Below are 21,216 nucleotides of genomic sequence, written 5' to 3'. Positions count from 1 at the left end.
GGCTATCGCCTATGACCGTTTGAACTGCTTTGGTAGGTTGTTAGTCTGAAGGATGTAAGTAAAAAGAGAAGTGATCCACTTTATGCTATGTGGACCCATGTTTCGAAGCAATTCATTGTATATATTATCTGGGCCATCAGCCTTACCGGTTTTCAACATTTTTATAGCAGCTTCAACTTCCTGAATAGAGATTGGCCTAGACAGTTTCTCATTCTTCTGTGTTCCATGTTTCAGCTCGGTGAGCTTACGTTTCACAGTTTTTGTATGGCATTTATCTCTCTTGGTTCAGGTGACTTCAACCATTCTATTTGCAATGGCACCTGGGCTCAAGTTAGTGCACTGCTTTTTAGAATAATATTTTCCAGTAAGTCGATTTAAGACTCTCCAAGCCCTTCTGCTCAATTTTGCAAAGTCCATATCTTTCACTGTTGCTTCCAACTTTTCTCTCCTATTCTTGTCTAATGACTATAGAAGCTGTGAACCTACTTCATGGCTGCCTGTTGTTTGATATTCTTCATACAGAGCCTCACTTTCTGGATTCCAACCGGGCACATGATATTTTCTGAAACTTCGCGGAATGTTCGATTTGGCAGCTGAAATGACTAAACTGACAAAGTCATCATAGTTACTGGCAGTTGGTTTTATATTTACATTGACAGCTTCTGATCAAGATCTTTAGAGAATTTATCCCAGTTTGCATGATTAAAATTCCACCTGGGTAAAGGTAATGAGGTCACCAGGGGTATCTTCATACCTGCTTCCAACAGGACTGGTCGATGCTGGCTGTTTGGGAAACTCGACAATATTGTACGTGTAATACTGAGAGGTTGATGAAAGCAATCTTTGGACACAAATGTTGGGTTGGGGTTGTAGTCTCTTCTCCAGCAAGCAGAATAGAAAGTGCCCTTATCTTTTGCATCAAAACCTAGGTGCAGATCTGATATTTAAGCCCACTGAGTTAATACTTCACCATCGTCACCATCTGTGTCATATCACCAGTTAGTATGATGGCTGTTAAAATCTCCAGTGTAAATGCAGGGATGGCTGAAGGTTGTCAAAATGCTAGGAGACCATCTGATGCTACAAAGCTCATACACGTTAACAACTGTTAGCTTATTAACCTGTATTACTATAGAGAAAATGAGATCCTTGACACTTGACTCAACAACTTGTACTCCTGTAAGACTGGATTTGGCGTAGGTGGCAATCCCATGGTGGATAGCGTCGACTAGAGTGTAGCCCAATATTTATCCTTTTCTATCAAAGTCCTGTTCTTCTGTGGTGTGCGTCTCCTGAATGTTGACGATATCAGTGTTAAGGTTGTTCAGCTGTTTTCTAAGATATTCACACTTGGCACGACTTAAGCCTTCAATATTTAGTTGGAAAATATGGACTTAAAGTCCAATGTCTATTGTTGAATGGTTCTGAAAAGAACCATTATTTCCAAAAGTTTGAGATATTATGTCATTCAATTGTACCACCTTATGTCGCTGTTGCTTGATTAGCACCACCCGGGGAACACGTACAGGGCAATCAATAGGTATAGTGCTGCGGATGATAGCAACGATCACCCCCCAAAGCAGTTGTTGAGGAATGTACCCTTAAAGGTGGTAAAGAATGGTAAAGACCCCCTATATTATAACAGAGAAGTAAAGAGACTGAGAAGGAGGTGCAGGCTGGAAAGAAATAAATAGAGTCAGAAATTGCTGTAGAAATAAGGAAAAATAAAATTAACTTACTAGGAAATTAAATCTAGCAAAACAGACCGCTAAGGAAATTAAATCTAGCAAAACAAACCGCTAAGGATAACATGATGGCAAGCATAATTTGCAGTCATACAAATTTTAGTGAAAAATGGAAGGGTATGTATAGGTACTTTTAAGGCAGAAACAGGTTCCAAGAAGGACATTCCAGGAATAATTAATGAACAAGGGGAGTGTGTATGTGAGGATCTTCTTCAACAGGAAAGGGTGATAGACATAAAGCTGAAAATTACAGGCCAGTCAGTTTGACATGTATTGCATGTACGCTTAGGGAAAACATTCTTTCTATATTAGACATGTTTGCGAAATTAATAACTGGTTCGATAGAAGGCAGTTCAGGTTTAGGAATGGTTATTCCACTGAAGCTCAACTTGCAGGATTCCAACAAGATATAGCAGATATCTTGGTTTCAGGAGGTCAAATGGACTGTATCGTGATTGACCTATCTAAGGCACTTGATAGGGTAGATCATGCGAAACTACTGGAAAAAAATGACTGCAATTGGACTAGACAATAGGGTGACTGAATGGGTGGCTATATTTCTAGATAATCAATTTTAAAGCATTAATGATTTCTTTATTAAACCAGCAAGGATACTTCCCATTTGAATTAATATATTTTATCAGAACATTTGCCTCCAAAGATTAATATTTTGTAAAAATATCCAATAGCTTCAGCATCGCAAGAATTTTCTAATGGGGTCCAGTCCAAATTTTGCAATGAGCTGTACAGACCTAAAAATTGTGCCTTCTTGAAATTGTATGCTTTCCTTGTAGTACTCTTTGTTACCCTTCATACTCAATTGTATTTTATGAATAAAATTAGAGCAGGATGGTGAACATCTTCTGGTACTATAGGATCTCTTTCCCTAAACACTGATATGATATTATTTATATTTGTTAATACAAGGTCTAATGTTCTTTGATTGGAGTTTTGAATATTATTATGGGATGACAAAGTTATACAATGACATAAAATTTGCAAGAACTCTACTGCAAGGTCCATCTGCTATAAAATAATAACATGTACCTGAAACTGATGGAATAATGAAGTCCCCTACAATGATTAAATTATAGTTTTGATAATATTTTTCTTCAATTGCATTTAAAAATATAACATAAGACTCCAATTTGGAGTTCAGAGCAGTTATAAAATTAATTTTTCCACTTATTATTGCTTTAACACATGCTTCTAAACCACCAGTATCAAAATGGCAGTTACTCAAAACAATATCCTTCCTCACAGCTATCAAAACTCTTCCCCCTTTTTTAGTTCCTTTCCTATTTCTTTTATACACAGTGAAAGTATCATCAAATAGCTCACCATCCTGCATACTATCCAAAATCCAGGTCTCTGTATTCAGAATATGATATTCATATTCATATTGAAGTATACTGGACGAATATTCACTGTGTGAGGGAAAGACTGGTTATGAAAACTAATGCTAACCTGGCTGTCCGTAGCTTCAAATCACTGTCTTGAAGATATATAAATAATTTGTTGAAAACTTGTATAAAATTAAAAGCAATTGGAACAGATCATAAGAGTTTTCAAGTGTTGTGTTATATCCTCAAGACAGTGACTTATTTTAGTGGAAACTGATTATTAGATCAGAACAATCTTCAAGTATTATGCTATCTATTTATATTATATGTATGGCCAATTAGTTTTTTTATATGTTTTAAGACCTTATGGCAGATGATGTCCTAATATCAATAGACCAAAACTAGTGAAATGAAAACCAAAACTAGTATCAAGATTAAAATAAATTGAAGTACTACAGTAGTTTTATATTGCACTAGTAATTAGCCGCGGCTTCGCTCGCGTGGATTTTGTAATTTGATCAAAATAATCGTTCCTCGGCATTGTACTAAGATATTATCTGAAAGTACCTAAAGTATAAAAACTCACCCAAAAATTGAGTTTCATTTACCCCAGAAAATATTTGTAAACCATGTTTGTGGTATTACCTTTTGGGGCTAGGACGACCATGCGACATAGAACTGTACATGTGAGAAACAGTCTTCTTTCAAGTCCAAAAAATAAACATCTTTCTATATTTTTAAATGAGATTCCAAATAGCTATTCCCACATCTGTAACATCTCCAGTTTTTGAGATATACATAAGTATCCCCATAAAAAGAATTCAGCCTCTTGATCAGTCCTTCCCCCGCACCCACCCCCATCCAAGAGTATTTTCTGAAAACAAAAATACATGTTTCTTTATTTTTAAAGGAGATTCAAATACCAAATTCCACATCTGTAACATCTTCAGTTTTTAAGATATAAGTATCCTTATAAAAAATAATTCAACTATTTTTCACTTCTTTTCACCTCCAAGTAAGTGCCTTCTCCGAAAACCAAAAGGTACATGTTCCTGTATAGGACTTTCCAAATACCAAGTTTCTTGTCTTTAACATGTTAAGTTTTTGGCATATAATGTGATATACCGGTACTCAGTAAAAAAATAAAATTCATCTGCTTTTCCAAGTCTTTTCAGCCCCTTAAATGGATTTTCAGAAAACAAAAAAATACATGTTTCATTATTTTTAAAGGAGATTCCAAATACCAGTTTTCATGTCTGTATATCTGTAACACCTTCAGTTTTTGAGAAAAATGTATACTCATAAGAATAATTCAACTTCTTCTTCACTTCTTTCTACCCCTCTCCCGCCTTAAGTGAACTTTCCGAAAACAAAAATACATGTTTCTTTGTTTTGAAAGGAAATTCAAAATACCAACTTTCACGTCTGTAGCAGCTTCAGTTTTTAAGATAAAGTATCCTCATAAATGTATTTCAATTTTTTATTTACTTATTTTCAACCCCACACCCGATTACGTCGATTTTCCGAAAAACCAAATGCATGTTTCTTTATTTTTAAAGGAGATTCCAAATACTAATTTTCACATCTGTAACATCTTCAGTTTCTGAGATATAAGTATCCTCATAAAAGTAATTCAATTCCCTTTTCACCCCCCTTCCTACCCGTTGAGTTGATTCACCCGTCCCCAAAAGTGCATTTGTCTTCATTTTTAAAGGAGATTCCAAATACCAATTTTCATGTCTTTAATATCTGCAGTTTTTGAGATATAATTATCTTCATACAAAGAATTCAACTAATTTTTCAATTCTTTCACACACACACACCCCCTCCCTCCTTGAGTGGATTTTCCAAAGACAAAAGAACACGTGTTTCTTTACTTTGAAGGAAGATTCCAAATACAAATGTTCATGCCTCTAACTTCTTCAGTTTTTAATATATAAGTATCCTCATAAAAAGAATTCAACTCCTTTTCCACCCCAGGCTGTTAAGCTGATTCCCCCCCCCCCCCCACCCAAATTTTTTTTTTTTTTTTACTTCTTAAAGGAGATTCCAAATACAAATTTTTACATGTGTTACCTTACGTTTTTGATATATAAGATTATCCATAAAGAGAATTAAACGTTTTTTCACTTCCTTTCACCCTCCCCCCTTAAGTGAATTTTCCAAAAACAAAAAAATACTTGTTTATTTATAAAGGAGCTTCCAAATCCCAATCATCACAACTGTAACATCTTCAGTTTTGAGATATATGTATCCTCATAAAAAAGAATTAAACTCCTTTACCACCGCCCCCGCCCCCAAGATGATTCCCCCCCCTCTTAAAATGCGTGTTTATTTTTAAAGGAGATTCCAAATACTAATTTTCATGTCTGTAAGATCTTTAGTTTTTGAGATATAAGTATCCTCATACAAAGAATTCAACAAATTTTTAATTAATTCACCCAACTTTTATTGGATTTTCCAAAGACAAAAGATTACTTGTTTCTTTACTTTGAAAGAAAATTCCAAATACAAATTTTCCAGTCTGCAACATCTTCAGTTTTTGAGATATAAGTATCCACATAAAAAAATTTCAACTACTTTTTCACTCCACCCCCACCCGTTAAGTTGGTTTCCCCACCAAAAAAATGTTTCTTTATTTTTAGAGGAGATCCAAATACCAATTTCCATGTCTGTAACCTTCAGTTTTGAGATATCACTCAAGTGAATTTTCCAAAAACAAACAATACCCGTTTCTTTAAAAGAGCTCCCAAATACCAATTATCATGACTGTAGCATCTTCAGTTTTTGAGATATATGTATCCTCGTAAAAGGAATTCATCTCCGTTTTCATTCTCCCCCTACCAAGTTCATTCCCCCCCTCCAAATGCGTGTTTATTTTTAAAGGAGATACCAAATACCAGTTTTCAGGTTTGTAACATCTTTAGATTTGTTTGGTATATATATATTCTCATACAAATAATTCAACTAATTTTTCAATCCTTTCACCCCCCACCCCCAAGTAAGGTTTTTTCTGAAATCCAAAGAATACATGTTTCCTTATTTTTAAAGGGGATTCCAAATACCAATTTTCATGTCTGCAGCATGTTAAGTTTTTTATATACTGTAGATATGGTAATTTTAAAAATTCATCCCCTTTTTCAGTTCCCCTTAAGTGGATTTTCCCCCAAAAAAATGATTTTATGTTTCTTTACTTTTACAGGAAATTCCAAATATCAGTTTTCAAATCTATAATTTGCCATGTGTTTGAGATAACTTGCAGATATAGTATTTTTAAAAATTCATCCCGTTTGTCACTCCTGTTCATCGGATTATTCAAAAACACAAAAATACATGTTACTTTATTTTTAAAGGAGATTCCAAATACCAATTTTCATGTCTGTAACATCTTCAGTTTTTTAAATATAAGTCTCCCCATAAAAGGTGTTCAACCCATTTTCCCCCTTTTTTCACCCCCCTTAATGGGATTTTCCAAAAACAAAAAAAATACACATTTCTTTCTTTTTAAAGGAGATTCCAAATACCAATTTTTACGTCTGTAAACTTTTTAAGTTTCTGTGTTATAGATATCCTCATTTTAAAAATTCACCCCCCTTTTCATCCCCTTATCAACAGAATATCTAAAAATCCTCCTTTAGTGAGCACCTACACCCTAATATAAATGTATCCCCAAAATTTTATTTCTTTATGTCCAGTAGTTTTGGCTCGACGATGATGAATCAGTCAGTCAGGACATGATTTTTTTAAATATATATACTAGCAAGATACCCATGCTTTGCAACAGTATTATACTGAAATTTATAATTGAATGCTTAACATTTTATATATAATCTGCCAAATTTGCAATCTGATGGCAAAGTTCCTCCCAATCTTTAATCTTTCTTTCCAGCAATCAATTTTGTACTTCCCGGGCTAGCTCCAGGTATACCGCCCGGTCAGTTGGGTCCCTAAATTTTTGCCACCTTTTCCTATCAGCATTTTTAATATGGACAAATCCTTGAGGAGATCTGGCGTGGAGTCGTCTTGGGTGCCATGGCAGTACTGAAGTCACGGCCGGACTACATTCATAGTCATTATCCAATCAGGACCCGTTCCCAGCGCGGTCCGCATATTTTGATGATGGTCCAGAAAATTATTATTATTATTATTATTATTATTATTATTATTATTATTATTATTATTATTATTATTATTATTATTATTATTATTATTATTATTATTGATGTTTTGGATTCCACAGCAAGATGCAAGGCCGCCACTTGGCGGTAAATTACATCTGCTGCCATCCTCATTGCTGACAATGTGACCAGCACCATTGTCACGTGTTGGCAAGTGCACAGGATTTCTGGTGATACAAATGATATACTTCCATGCATTATTGACCTTATTATAGAGGTGAACAATTGCACGGTCAATATCATTCCTATCGTTTATTTCAAAAAATGTGTTTAAATTTTTATTTATGTGCCAGGAGAATCTACTGTAATCTAACATTAAGTTTTTCAAAGGAAAAGAGGACTCTTGAAAACGAACCCAGAAAAGATTAAAAATAATCGGTTTATGATCAGAATCAAGTACATTATGAACAGTAAAATCAATTAGTCTCAACTCCTTTTCCACCCCACCGCTGTTAAGTTGATTCTCCCACAAAGAAAAACATGTTTTTTATGCAGTTTGGAGATATAAGTTACCCCATTAAAAACTTCACTTTTTCACTTCCTTTTACCCCCCCCCCCCCCCCAATTAAGTGAATTTTCCAGAAAAAATACCTGTTTCTTTATTAGTAAAGGATCTTCTAAATGCCAATTATCATGACTGTATCATCTTCAGTTTTTGAGATATGTGTCCTCATAAAAGGAATTCAACTCCTTTTCACCCCTGCCCCCTCCCCCAAGATGACTTCCCCCCAAAAATGCATTTTCTTTGTTTTTATAGGAGATCAAAATACCAATTTTCACATCTGTAACATCTTCAGTTTTTATTAGATGTGAGTAACTTCATACAATTAATTAAATTAATTTTTCAAATCCTTCACCCCCCTTTCATTGGATTTTCTGAAATCAAAGGAATACATGTTTCTTTACTTTTAAAGCAGATTCCAAATACCAATTTTCACATCTGCAACATATTTCATTTTTGAGATAATAGTATCTTCATACAAATAATTAAAATATTTCTTTTAATTCCACCCCCAATTCCCCTATAAGTGGATTTCCAAAAAAAAAAAATGGTATTTCTTTATTTTTAAAGGAGATTCCAAATACCATATTTCACGTCTGTAACATCTTCAGTTTTTGAGATATCAGTATCTTAATAAAAATAATTCAACCCCATTTTCAGTCATTTTTACCCTCCACCCAAGTGGTTTTTCCAAAACAAAAAATACATGTTTCTTTATTTTAATAGAGATAAGAAATACCATTTTTCACTTCTGCAACATGTTAAGTTTTTGAGATATATTGTAGACATGTTCATTTTAAAATTTCACCCCCCCCTTTTTAGTTCCCCTTAAGTGGAGTTTCTGAAAACTAATCACCTATATTTCTTTTCTTTTACAGGAGATTCCAAATACCAATTTTTACGTCTGTAACATTTTATGTTTCTGAGATATACTGTAGATATACAGTATTCTATCAAAAAATTAACCCCGATTGTCTACTCCTGTTTAACCCCCATTAATTGGATTTTCCAAGAACAAAAAAATATGTGTTTCTTAATTTTTAAAGGAGATTCCAAATACCAATTTTCAGGTCTGTAATATCTTCAGTTTCTGAGATATAAGTATCCTCAATAAAGGCATTCAACCCTTTTAACCCTTTTTCACCCCTCCTAATGGGATTTTCTGAAAAAAAAAAAATATGTGTTTCTTTATTTTTAAAGAAGATTCTAAATACCAATTTTTTTCATCTGTACACTTTTAAAGTTTTGAGATAGAGATACACTCATTTTAAAAATGTACCCCCCCTTTCACCCCCTTAGTGATGGAATATCCAAAAATCCTCCCTTAGCAAGCACCTACATTGTAATATAAATGTGTCCTCAAAATTTCATTTTGTTATGTCCAGTAGCTTTGGCTCGGCGATGATGTATCAGTCAGTCAGGACATGTTCTTTTTATATAATATACACTGCTGTTTGTAGAAAAGGAAACATTCAGAAGCAATGGTCTGAAACACGCCAAAATCAGAGGACATGTAGAACAGTGGAACCATAATAAGTGATTTAAATTGCACAGATGGTATGCATGTAGGCCCAGCAGTGCCTTTCTGTGTGTGACCTGCCACGGCACTGTTACGCAACACTCAGTCAGTGCGGAGCTGACATACGAAGTGGAAACGTGTACCAAAGTGCCACTATGCCTCGCCGACATCACAGGAGGGAATATCAGCATGCGAGTGCGTTCAAACGGAGCAGAATGATAGGGCTCCGGGAGATGTATCTGTCGTTCCATGACATTGTGGCTCGTACAGGGTATGTTGCTTTAACAGTGAGGCGTATATGGAATCAGTCGAGAGAAGAGGGTCGTACACAGCGCCGACAGGGTACTGGACGACACAATGTGACTGCAGTGCGAGATGACCGGCCATCTTTTCTGCTTGGCTGTAATGAAGAGAACAGCTTCATCCATGGTGTTGGCTCACCGTTGGAGCGCTGCAACGGGTGTGGGGATGTCTGCATCGATGGCTCGATGCCGTCTTCTGAGGGCCGGACTGGTGGCATGCATGCCATTGCGCCGGCTTCCATTGACCTGCCACCACCAATGCCGTAGACTACAAAGGGCACGTGAACACCAACACTGGCATGCTGAGTGCCAAAATGTAGTGTTTTCGGACGAGTTCCACTTTAACTTGTCCTACAGTGATGGCCGCATACGCGTTAGACACCGCCGTGGTGAACGCCATCGGGCAGGCTGTATTGTTGAGCGGCATAGCGGACAAATGCCAAGTGTGATGGTTTGGTGCACAATTGCCTAAAACATGCGATCTCGCCTCCTACGCCTTGAGGGTAATCTGAATAGCTACCGCTACATCAGGGAGGTTTTACAGCCCGAGGAACTGCCCCTCCTGCAGGCTGTTCCAGGTGCCATATTCCAGCAGGAAAATGCCCGGCCGCATGTGGCAAGGAATTTGCAAGCCTTCTTCAAAGAACGGTAGATACCACTGCTTCCCTGGCCTGTCCATTCGCCGGATATGTCACCTATTGAACATGTCTGGGATATGGTCGGTTGGCACCTTGTTCGTTCAGGTCCTCCTGCAGCCACTGTTGATGATTTATGGACGCACCTAGAAACCATGTGTCAGGGTATTCCCCAGCAGCATATCCAGGCACTCTTTGATTCCATGCCACAATGTCTAGCGGCTCTGATTGCAGCATTTGGTGGGCTACGCCGTACTGAATTTCCACGCTCACCGTGCATGTACAGTTCTGTAATTGTAATCATTTGTGTCTTGTCATGTCCCTAATATGTGGAATAAATTGCATTGTGATAACAGCTCTCAGTCTTGGTGTTTCACTTTCTATAAACAGCAGTGTAGATTGATTAGGCGGATTACCTCATTTGTCTAGAATAACACTGACATCACTTGCGTAAGTGTTGTGGCAGTTTTCCACTTATATCTCCTGAACACTATAAAATAATGTAATATAGTTTTCAGCACATTGATTAAAATTTAATCTTGCATTTAATGAGTTAATGAAATAAAACTCAAAGTGCATTTATTTTTCCCTATTTCTGCTTCCGTGCAATGTATATCAATTATGAGAAAGTAAGAATTACTAGAATGTAACAATTACAATTTTATTTCAAGAAGTAAATTACAAGTAAAAATTACATTTTGTAAGAAGTAATGATTACAAGTAAAAATGCCTAAGAATGTAATGATTACAAGTAATTCAATTACTTTCCAGGTTTGGAACTGAGGCATCATCTAGAGATGTATGACATTGTATGATTTCTTGATTTGTAGAATGCACTAAACAAACAAACAAACAAACAAACAAACAAACAAACAAACAAACAAACAAACAAACAAACAAACACACAAGCAAGCAAGCAAGCAAGCAAGCAAACAAACAAACAAATCAATCAATCAATCAATCAATCAATCAATCAATCAATCAATCAATCAATCAATCAATCAATCAATCAATCAATCAATCAATCAATCAATCAATCAATCAATCAATCAATCCCACCTTATGTGCATGTGTATGAGTACCTGTGTGAGAAAGGGAGAGAGAAAAACCATGGGTTGTAATGGTATGAATGTACCACAAACTCATTTCATAGACTTGAAATTTCCATCAAACCCTACTAATATTGAGCCTTTGCAAGTAATTTCACTTTTGACAATTACAAGAGTGTTTTTTTTTTTTTTAATATATCTGAAGCCAACCTCTTCAGTTTTATAAATACCTTTATAAACTTATTCATAAAATCTATAAAATTTACAAAATTAGCTTTGGCAGGCTGAAGAAACTAACAGTAATAAATTACAAGAGTGTACATACCTTTTTTCTGCCAGTATTTAACCCTAGACTGGAAGCGCCAATTTCTGTCACACTACCAGTTACGTTTTCAGTCATTTACAGGCTTCCAACCGCATAAACATTTCATTTAATGGTGTTTTATCTTTCGTTTCAATGTTATTCTCAAATAAAATTAAAAACTTGTATTAGTGATTAATATGAATGTACTTAAAATGGATAATCATGAACACGTGAACTAATTCTGATAGGGACATGAATACTGCGCCTATTTAAAATGAGTTAAGCAGTAGATACATAATTAAATTAAAATAATGGTCATATTTTAATATTTGCACAATTATACAATGAAATTATCAGATATAATAGCAAAAAAAAAATGACTGGATGAAAAATGACTTTAGCCGGCCTCGTGGTGTAGGGGTAGTGTGCCTGCCTCTTACCCGGAGGCCCCGGGTTCGATCCCCGGTCAGGTCAGGGATTTTTACCTGGACCTGAGGGCTGGTTCGAGGTCCACTCAGCCTACGGGATTAGAATTGAGAAGCTATCTGACGGTGAGGCAGGGGCTCTGGTCTAGAAAACCAAGAATAGCAGCCGAGAGGATTCATCGTGCTGACCACACAACACCTCATAATCTGCAGGCCTTCAGGCTGAGGAGCGGTCGCTTTGTAGGCCAAGGCCCTTCAAGGGCTGTAGTGCTGTGGGGTTTGGTTTGAAAAATGACTTTGTTGCCATGTCCAAGAAATCTTTCGCACCTTATCCCCCAAGCAATGCCATAATTTCACTGCGGTTTGCAAATGTAGCATCGCGCTCATGGCTGTAATTCACTTCCTCCTACTTCCTAGAAATGTACAAATGAGTCCAGTATAATAGTTCATCAACCATCTCAGCATTTATCAACTGCATGAAACAGTCAATTTCTGTTGATACCCTCTAGCTTGAGAACTTGGTAATTGTATTCTCTAAATGTACTTCTTTTCATTTACATTTACATACCATACTACTAACCACCAAAGAAACTCACAGTAGTGAACACCTCCTTCTACATACGGCTGGCATCAGGAAGGTCATTAGTTTTACATTAACTTATTGTTATTATTTCAATCTTTCAAAGGTATAGTTGCGAGGTGGTGAAAGACTGACAATTCTAGGAATTACGGTGTAAAGTAGCACGTTGGTTGACAAAAGTAACCAGCACGCCCAGTCTGGGATTAAGTTAATTTATTGCTTATTTTTCTTTGTTATGAGATTATTAGAAAACAAGAATAATAATAATGTTTTGTTGCAGGCTGCCTTCAGAGGATATCATGTAAGGAAACATGTGAAGTTTGTACCAGGTGTGTACAATAATTGCTGCTCAGAATTTTAATTAATTTGTAGTAATGAAGTAAGTATCAGTATTGTATAACACTTTGTTCTTTATCAAAGGAAATATTTTTTTCTCATGCTTATATAGTAGGCTACTCTCGAGTCACACAGAGGTAGGAAAATCATTTACTTTTAATTTAAATGGCTCATATTTGTATGTACAATAGTTGTGTCTCAATATTCAAAATAGCTATATATATATGTTTTCATCTATTTATGCACTGTACTATACCTTATAACTGATATAATTCTCTGATATACAGGCCCTTACAATCTGGCTCTGGCTGATTGATTGGTATATTGGCCTTTGATTCAGATAGCTGGGATGAGGTTTTTAACTACATATAGTTCATTCCTCTAGCTCGAGGATTTGGTAATTGTATTCTCTTAATGTACTTCTTTTCATTTACATTTACATATCACACTACTAACCACCACAGAAACTCACAACAGTGAACACCTCCCTCTACATACAGCTGGCATCAGGAAGGTCATTTGACCATAAAAATGGGCTAAATCAACATCAAGTGTGACCACAGTACATGCCAGCCTTTGGTCCACAAATTTCTGTGTTCAATCCTTGGTTGAGCCAGGGATTTTAACCTTCATTGGTTATTTCCTCTGGTTTGGGGACTGGATATTACTGCGATCCTCAGTACTATATTTCATCCTGGATAGGCCCCATCCTGACAGATGTGTAGATTGGCCATTGGCTTTGGGTGTCAACTTGAAAGACCTGCACCAGGCCTCTCCGGAGGCCACACAACATTATTATGCCAACAAATTGGGAAAAAGGCCCGGAAGAAGATAAAGAAGAAGAGGACAATTTTGATGCCTTGGTGGAGTACTTCCTGGCTGATTTTTCTTATCAGGCCTCTAGTTACCACTCTTTAGGCCCATATCTGAAATGTTGATTTGATTACTGTTTCCATGAAGGAGCAATACCAAATGAATGGAGAGTTGCAATAGTACCTTCAGTGTACAACCTAACTCTTGTAAAATCTTCATGTTTAATACATTTTAATTATCTTTTATTAAATGTTAAGTATGACTAACATATGAATTTCCTGTAAATATGCATTGTAGAATCTTATAACATCAAAATCTGTTCAGTCAAAAACTATAGAACACTCTCTAATATTTGTATATTAGGCATATTACTTTACAACCGTGAAATTGAATTTGATTACTTCATGTAATGATGGAATATATAATGTAGTGAATAAGGAGGATACACTCAGTTTTTCACCATTGTAAAGTGAAAACCATCAGTACGGAATGATTCTAATATCTTGTAATAATATTAGGCGTATTCCATTATAATACTGGTATGTATGTGAATTTCTGGAAGCATACTGTGATGTTTTATTATCCAGATACACATGGAAACTTTAGGAATTTTGTAGACTTCGTCACTGTGGATTATTTTATTGTAATCAAACATTCACCCCAATCGACCAGCAGGTCAATAGACTGTTTGGGTGTGTTCCATTCAGCCTGTGCTTTTTCATTAGCACATTTCTCTGATATTTTGTAATCCAGTCATTCGTTGGATTGAACATTGTTGAGTTTGAGATGATTATAAATAATTTCACCAACCGACCGACCGACCGACCGACCGATGATCTATTTTAAGGCTGTCACCCAAGTGGCAGATTCCCAATCAGTTGTTTACCTAGCTTTTTCTTAAATCTTTTGTCCGACTCGTTGGCTGAATGGTCAGCGTACTGGCCTTCGGTTCAGAGGGTCTCGGGTTCGATTCCCGGCCGGGTCGGGGATTTTAACCTTCATTGGTTAATTCCAGTGGCTCGAGGGCTAGATGTTTGTGCTGTCCCCAACATCCCTGCAACTCACACACCACACATAACACTATCCTCCACCACAATAACATGCAGTTACCTACAAATGGCAAATGCCGCCCACCCTCATCGGAGGGTCTGCCTTACGAGGGTTGCACCCGGCTAGAAATAGCCACACAAAATTATAAATTATTATCGTCAATCTTTTCAAAGAACTTGGAAATTAATTGAACATTTCCCTTGGTGATTTATTCCAATCCCTTATTGCTTGTCCTATAAATGAATATTTGCCCCAGTTTGTCCACTTGAATTCTAACTTTATCTTCATACTTTATTTTCCTACTTTTATTAGCTGCACTCAAGCTTATTCGTCTACTAATATCATTCCATGCTATCTCTCCACTGACAGCTCCTCGCAAGGGCCAAGTACGTAAACAAATTTTCAAAGCAATAATGACATTTGAATATGTAACAAAGATGTTTATTGATCAACACCATCACATGCCCTCACTCCATATGAACACTGCAGAGAGGTTTGAAATTGAATCCAGGCTTTTGGCATCCAATCTAGTAATTAGAAATTGTATACCACCACCTCTCCTACCCCCCACTGGCCAAAGTTCTGATGGTGAAAATTTTTCGAGCAACGGGACTTAAACTGACTAACCACAGAGTCAGACCATATAGACTTGATGCCTTAACGATCGTGGGCGTTAGGCAGGCTTACACATATGGGGAAACCTTTTATGGACATGTGACACGAATGAACCCGCTAAGATAGGCTAACTGAATCAATAATCACCACCACCATTAACTGCTTTCAGGAGAAGAAAATCAAAGGGGCCTGGCTCACTGAGGTAGAAAGAGATCTCGAACAACTGGAGGTCACACATAATGACATCCTAGAGTGTCTCCCACTCAAGGAGAAACGTTAAGCTTGCCATGGTTTCGAGGAAAGCTGAAACTAAAAAAAAAGGAAAGGGATGGACATAAGAGAGAAAGTAACAACACTGAGAATTAAAACAGAAGTACTGGGCAAATGTAAAAACCCATAGAAGGGGACATTTGAAATGACATATTCCATAGTTGGTCAAAACGAGATGAATAATAATAATAATAATAATAATAATAATAATAATAATAATAATAATAATAATAATAATAATAATAATAATAATAATAATAATAATAATAATAATTTATTTATTGTACACTACAGGACTTAATGTCCCAATTACAGGACAACTCTGTTATATAACTACATTTAACATGATGGTACTTATATCTAAACTATATTCTAATTTTATCTAACCTAATCTTCTACAATATAAAGTATCAAAGTATTTTTCTAAAAACTAAAGAGCCTTATATTAATATGGTGTAAAAATGCACTACAAAGTAAATTGACAAAATAAATGAAGCAATTCACATAGAAGCATAATATTATAGAACTTCACCTCACAATACATAGTTCTTAGACTTCCTCTATTTTTATGACTTCATACAATTGCGCGATGAAGTTCAATTAGAAACTTGTGCATTGGCAGACTGAAGTCAAGGCCATTATTTTTCTAAATGGCATTATTGAAGATACTACAGAGTCTGTTCACCGACGAGTTATCATGGGCACATATCTTGGTTTTTTCATTTAAATATTTTGTTCTATTTCTTGAATTGAAGCGAGGTACATGGAAATTTAAGAGAGAGACAGTAATTTAAGATTATCAGTAGCATAGTTTACAATTTTATAAAGAAATTTTACTGCATCCTTCTGTCTTGAACTTCTAACCTCTCCACTTTGAAATTTAAAAGGATATCACTATTGGGGTACATTACGTGGATAGTAGCCAGTTTTTTATATTGTAAGTATTTTAAAAATCTCTTTTGAAATTTTTCAATTTAACAGACATATGATTAACACCTAGGGTTCCAAACGATGCTGGCATATTCTATTTTTGGACTTACTATGGTATTGAACAGATGAATGCAAGTTTGTGTGTTTTTAAAGGGTTTTATATTCCTGATAATGAATCCTAGAGTCTTGTATGACTCAGCTACCTCTTTCAGTATATGCAAATTGAAAGTAAGCTCATGGTCAAGGTCTTTCATCATGCAACCCGATCATACATTACTGTCACCCAGCTTGTAAGTGTAGTGGGCAGGAGTTTTCCTTCTGGTGAATGACATTGATATATATTTTTATGCATTTAAGTACATACAGTTTATTATCAATCACCCACTCCACTCCAATTTTCAAGTATAACTGAAGCTGTTTACAGTCATTTATGCTTTCAATGGCTTTGAATACTTTGAAATCATCCACGTATAGCAGAAAGCTGGAATATTTCACTTGTTCAGGCAAGTCAATGATAAACAGAAGAAAAACTAAAGGGTCTAAATTTTACCCCTGAATTATTCCTGAATTCATCAATCACTACTGATCTGCATTTAGGGCAGTCGCCCATGTGGCACATTCCCTATCTGTTGTTTTCCTAGCCTTTTCTTTACTGGGTATTCCTGAGAAGAATGTTTCTGGAAAGAAACGAACTGTTTCCTATCACACAGATAGGAACTTAGGAACTGAAAAGATGCAACAGTTGTTTTGAGAAACCAAACAGGTTTAACTAACTCGGTAGGGAATTGTGATTAATTTTATCAAATGCTTTTGCAAAGTCTGTAAACACTATGTACATCCATTTGTCCACCCATGTCAAGTTCAGTGGACACTCCCCAAATGAAGTTGACCAAGTTTGTGACTGTGGAACATCATGAAAGGTAACCATGTTGTTTATCTGATATAAGAGGTCTTAAACATGTTGTTAGTCGATTACCTAACATGAAGTCAAAAACTTTTGTTATTGTGTATAATATAGAAATAGGCCGGTAGTTGTTTATCAATGTGAGATCCCCTGATTAAAGTATAGGGTACACCCATGATAATTTCCAGGCAGGTGGAAATATGCATGTTTTAATAATCAAATTATAAATAAATATAAGTGTATGCTTAAAAACATCTGAACAACCTTTTATCACATATGGTGGTACTTGGTCTGGTCCTGCAGATGCTTTAGGTTTCAGCTTTTTAAGTGCTATTTCAACCTCTTCTAAAGCAAAGTTCTTGATGTGCAATGAATTGTTAGTGAAAGATGGAGCGTTAGGTATGCGATATTGTGCCTTATGCAGTGAATATACTGATTGGAAGTAGTCCACAAAACCTTCTACAATTTCATTCTTAGTATCTAGTATGTTCTTTTCATATTTGTAAGTGTCATGATCTCTACTGTTCTTTATCCTATTTTTAACGTATGCTTGCTGGCGAGGTGTAGTGTTTACAGTGCACTATGTCTTCTGGTATGGGCTATATCAAATTTGTTACTTTCATTGACCTTTCTCAGTCTCATCCTTGGCTTTGACAATATGAAAGTGACTGAGGTATGAGTGATGCTAGTAATACCATTGCTTATACAACCAGTCCCTGTTATGAATGGTGTGAAGATATCTCTCATAGGGTCGGTTGGTGCATGCATTTCAGTGGGCTTGGCAGGCTGATATGTAATAGCAGCGGCTGGCTCGGTGAGGAAAGCAACGGGAAACTACCTCACTCCTCATTTCCCTAGTACGCCTCTTCAATGATGCCTAGGCTATTTATGACAGCTGTTGGCGGAGCTGCAGAGGATCAAACCAGCCTTCGGGCTGAATACCCAACATACCCAGAAAGATCTAGCATCATTATTGATATTTTGTTCCACTGTCTCAGTGTATCTTTTGGGTGCAGATTAATTTCTGTTTTAAGTTTAGCTCTCAGCATTTTATGTTGACTAACATAATGCTCCGTAATATGCTTCCGCTTTCTGTAATATTCATTTTCTTTTAACTTTCAAATGATGCTATCTGTAAACAAAATGGAGTATGTTTTGCCATTACCTGTATTTTTCTTGGGAACAGATTCATTTATAGCTAAATAAAGGTTGCAGTGAGAACAGTCTACTGCAGCATCAAATTCACTGCATTCATAGAGAGAGAGAGCTCCAATTTGTGTCTCTAAGCCTCATGAACAGTCATTCTTAATTCAATTTTTTAAATTATATGAAGTCAGGGGAGTAGTGTTAGATTTAGCCTGATGGTCTATTTCTAGGGCCGAGATATGTACATCCTCTAGCAGTAGAAGGTCTGAGCTCTTTGTGCATTCAGTATTTGAAATATTTTGATTAGCTGGTATTAAGTCTAAAATTTTTCTGTTACAACTAGAGGACCCTTGCTGCTCTGCAGCATTCATTGTAAATAGGTCAGATAACTTGTCTTGATGTGCCTATCATTGTCATATTGTTTTGCCTGCCCTTTTCAATGGTTTTATGAACATTTGATAAGAAGCGTGTTATGGTATGCCACAGTCGTAGTTAGTTTCATCCATTCTGATGTCATCATGTCATCTGTTAGATAAAAATCTATCCTATATTCACTTATATTATTCTGCTGTTGTGTTGTAGAAGGCAATGGTATTTTTAATCACAGTTCTTCTATATAAGATGGCTGTCTTGTGAGCTCATAGGTTAGTCTCAATGGAGCGTGTTTTGCCAGTCAGAGAACTTTTTCTTAAGATACATGGCCTTCACTCTTTCTAGTGTAGCTAGGTTATCCTTCGACAGGTGTTCCCAGGTAATGTCTAAGGCATATGTTATGATGCGATCTGTTTATACGTAGACATTTTTCATCTTTTTTTTTTGCTTTGCGTCGTACCGAAACAGATAGGTCTTATGGCGACGATGGGACAGGGAAGGGATAGGAGTGGGAAGGAAGCGGCCATGGCCTTAATTAAGGTACAGCCCCAGCATTTGCCTGGTGTGAAAATGGAAAACCACAGAAAACCATTTTCAGGGCTGCCAACAGTGGGGTTCGAACCTACTATCTTCCAAATACTGGATACTGGCCGCACTTAAGTGACTGCAGCTATCGAGCTCAGTCATTTTTCTCTTAGCAGCATGTAAGTTATTAGGAACATTCTACCATCTGTTGAATATATTAGGAAGCCGGAAAAGGTTAGAGAATCAAAGAGTATTTAGCAGGGAATAGTATTCTTCCGAGATCAAAAGAAGTTTATACTCTTTGGCTTGACAGGTAGTAATCAAGTATGGCTGGATGTAATGACATTACTTAGAATGAAAATCATACATCAGAATATTAATGAAAGTAAATAAATGAAATGGCATATAGCTTTTAGTGCTGGGATATCCCAGGACGGGTTCGGCTTGCCAAGTGCAGGTCTTTTGATTTGACTCCCGTAGGTGACCTGCGCGTCGTGATGAGGATGAAATGATGATGAAGACAACATATACACTCATCCCCTGTGCCAGGGAAATTAACCAATGATGGTTAAAATTCCCAACCCTGCCGGGAATCGAACCCAGGACCCCTGTGACCAAAGGCCAGCATGCTAAACATTTAGCCACGAAGCCGGACATTAATAAAAGTGTTAGTCGCATAGCAACCTGCTAAGTACGGGATGTATTGCGGATTAGGGTAAGCTTTCGCCTGCAATTATTGGAATGATCATTATAATGATTTGGTACCGAATTACATAAGAACAGGTTATGAAGATTCATAAAATTTCTTAATTGCTGAGTTTGCCTATTTGTGCTTAAATCACTGTTCATGTTACTAATTGACGGTATGTTGATATCGCTGACAATTACGACATTACTGTTCTGTAGCTCATAATGAGATTCTAGCCATCCAAATATTTCAGTGTAGAAGATAATTATGAGGAAGGAGGTACATACACATTACCGATATACCATACCTTTCCTTGAATGACAACTTTCAATAAGAGCCCCTGAAAATTTTTTGTGACCTGCTCGGCCTTGAGCAGACTTAATCCTCTCCTGACAGATGTCAGCACACCCCCGCCTCTCCTAGTGCTACGGTCAGCCCTGCATATATAGTTCTTGGGACTCAGGCAAGTGATGGTCTGGGAGTGACTGTTGGGCTCTGAGGTGGAGTCAGAGTATTGGACTCGAGAGAGAGAGTGAGGCGGGGAATTCAAGAGAGTGTGCGAGTCAGTGTTGTTGATATCTGTACTGGTCAGAATCAACTTCAGGGTACTCCGCTATTGAGTATATAGTGTCATATGTGACTATGTATAATTGTGTGTTGTGATGTACAGTGTAAATATAGTAAATTATATATGGAAGTGAACTAGTGTTGGCTACTGAATGCATGATTCGAAGCAGTGTATCGATTCATTCAAATGTCCGAGTGAATCGATTCACAAGAACGGCGAGCTCACAGCACACGATTCAGCTTACTCCCAGCAGACAGTGCTTAGCGGCACACTCACTGGACATTGACGAGGAGCCAAGCTTCCACTGCAGCAAGACGGTGAATCATGGCACATTGAAAGAATTGTGAACGAGCGCGGCTAAGTGAGACACAAGATACACGCGGCTCCTTTTCGGCTCACTGGACACTGGCGGGTGGC

General features: G+C 36.7%; 1 protein-coding gene across 1 annotated transcript in view; it reads left to right on the top strand.

Moving 5' to 3' along the window:
* Positions 1–21,216, top strand: part of LOC136879788 (uncharacterized) — a 206,742-nt gene that overhangs the window by 63,014 nt on the left and 122,512 nt on the right. Inside the window, exon 4 of the mRNA XM_067153256.2 lies at positions 12,863–12,911. Within this exon, the coding sequence (XP_067009357.2) occupies positions 12,863–12,911 (49 nt within the window). The remainder of the gene's footprint in view (positions 1–12,862; positions 12,912–21,216) is intronic.

This window comes from Anabrus simplex, chromosome 1 (assembly GCF_040414725.1).
Source record: "Anabrus simplex isolate iqAnaSimp1 chromosome 1, ASM4041472v1, whole genome shotgun sequence".
Classification (NCBI taxonomy): Eukaryota; Metazoa; Arthropoda; class Insecta; order Orthoptera; family Tettigoniidae; genus Anabrus; species Anabrus simplex.
Note: the sequence above shows the minus strand (reverse complement) of the source record. Positions and strands in the feature narration are given on the sequence as shown.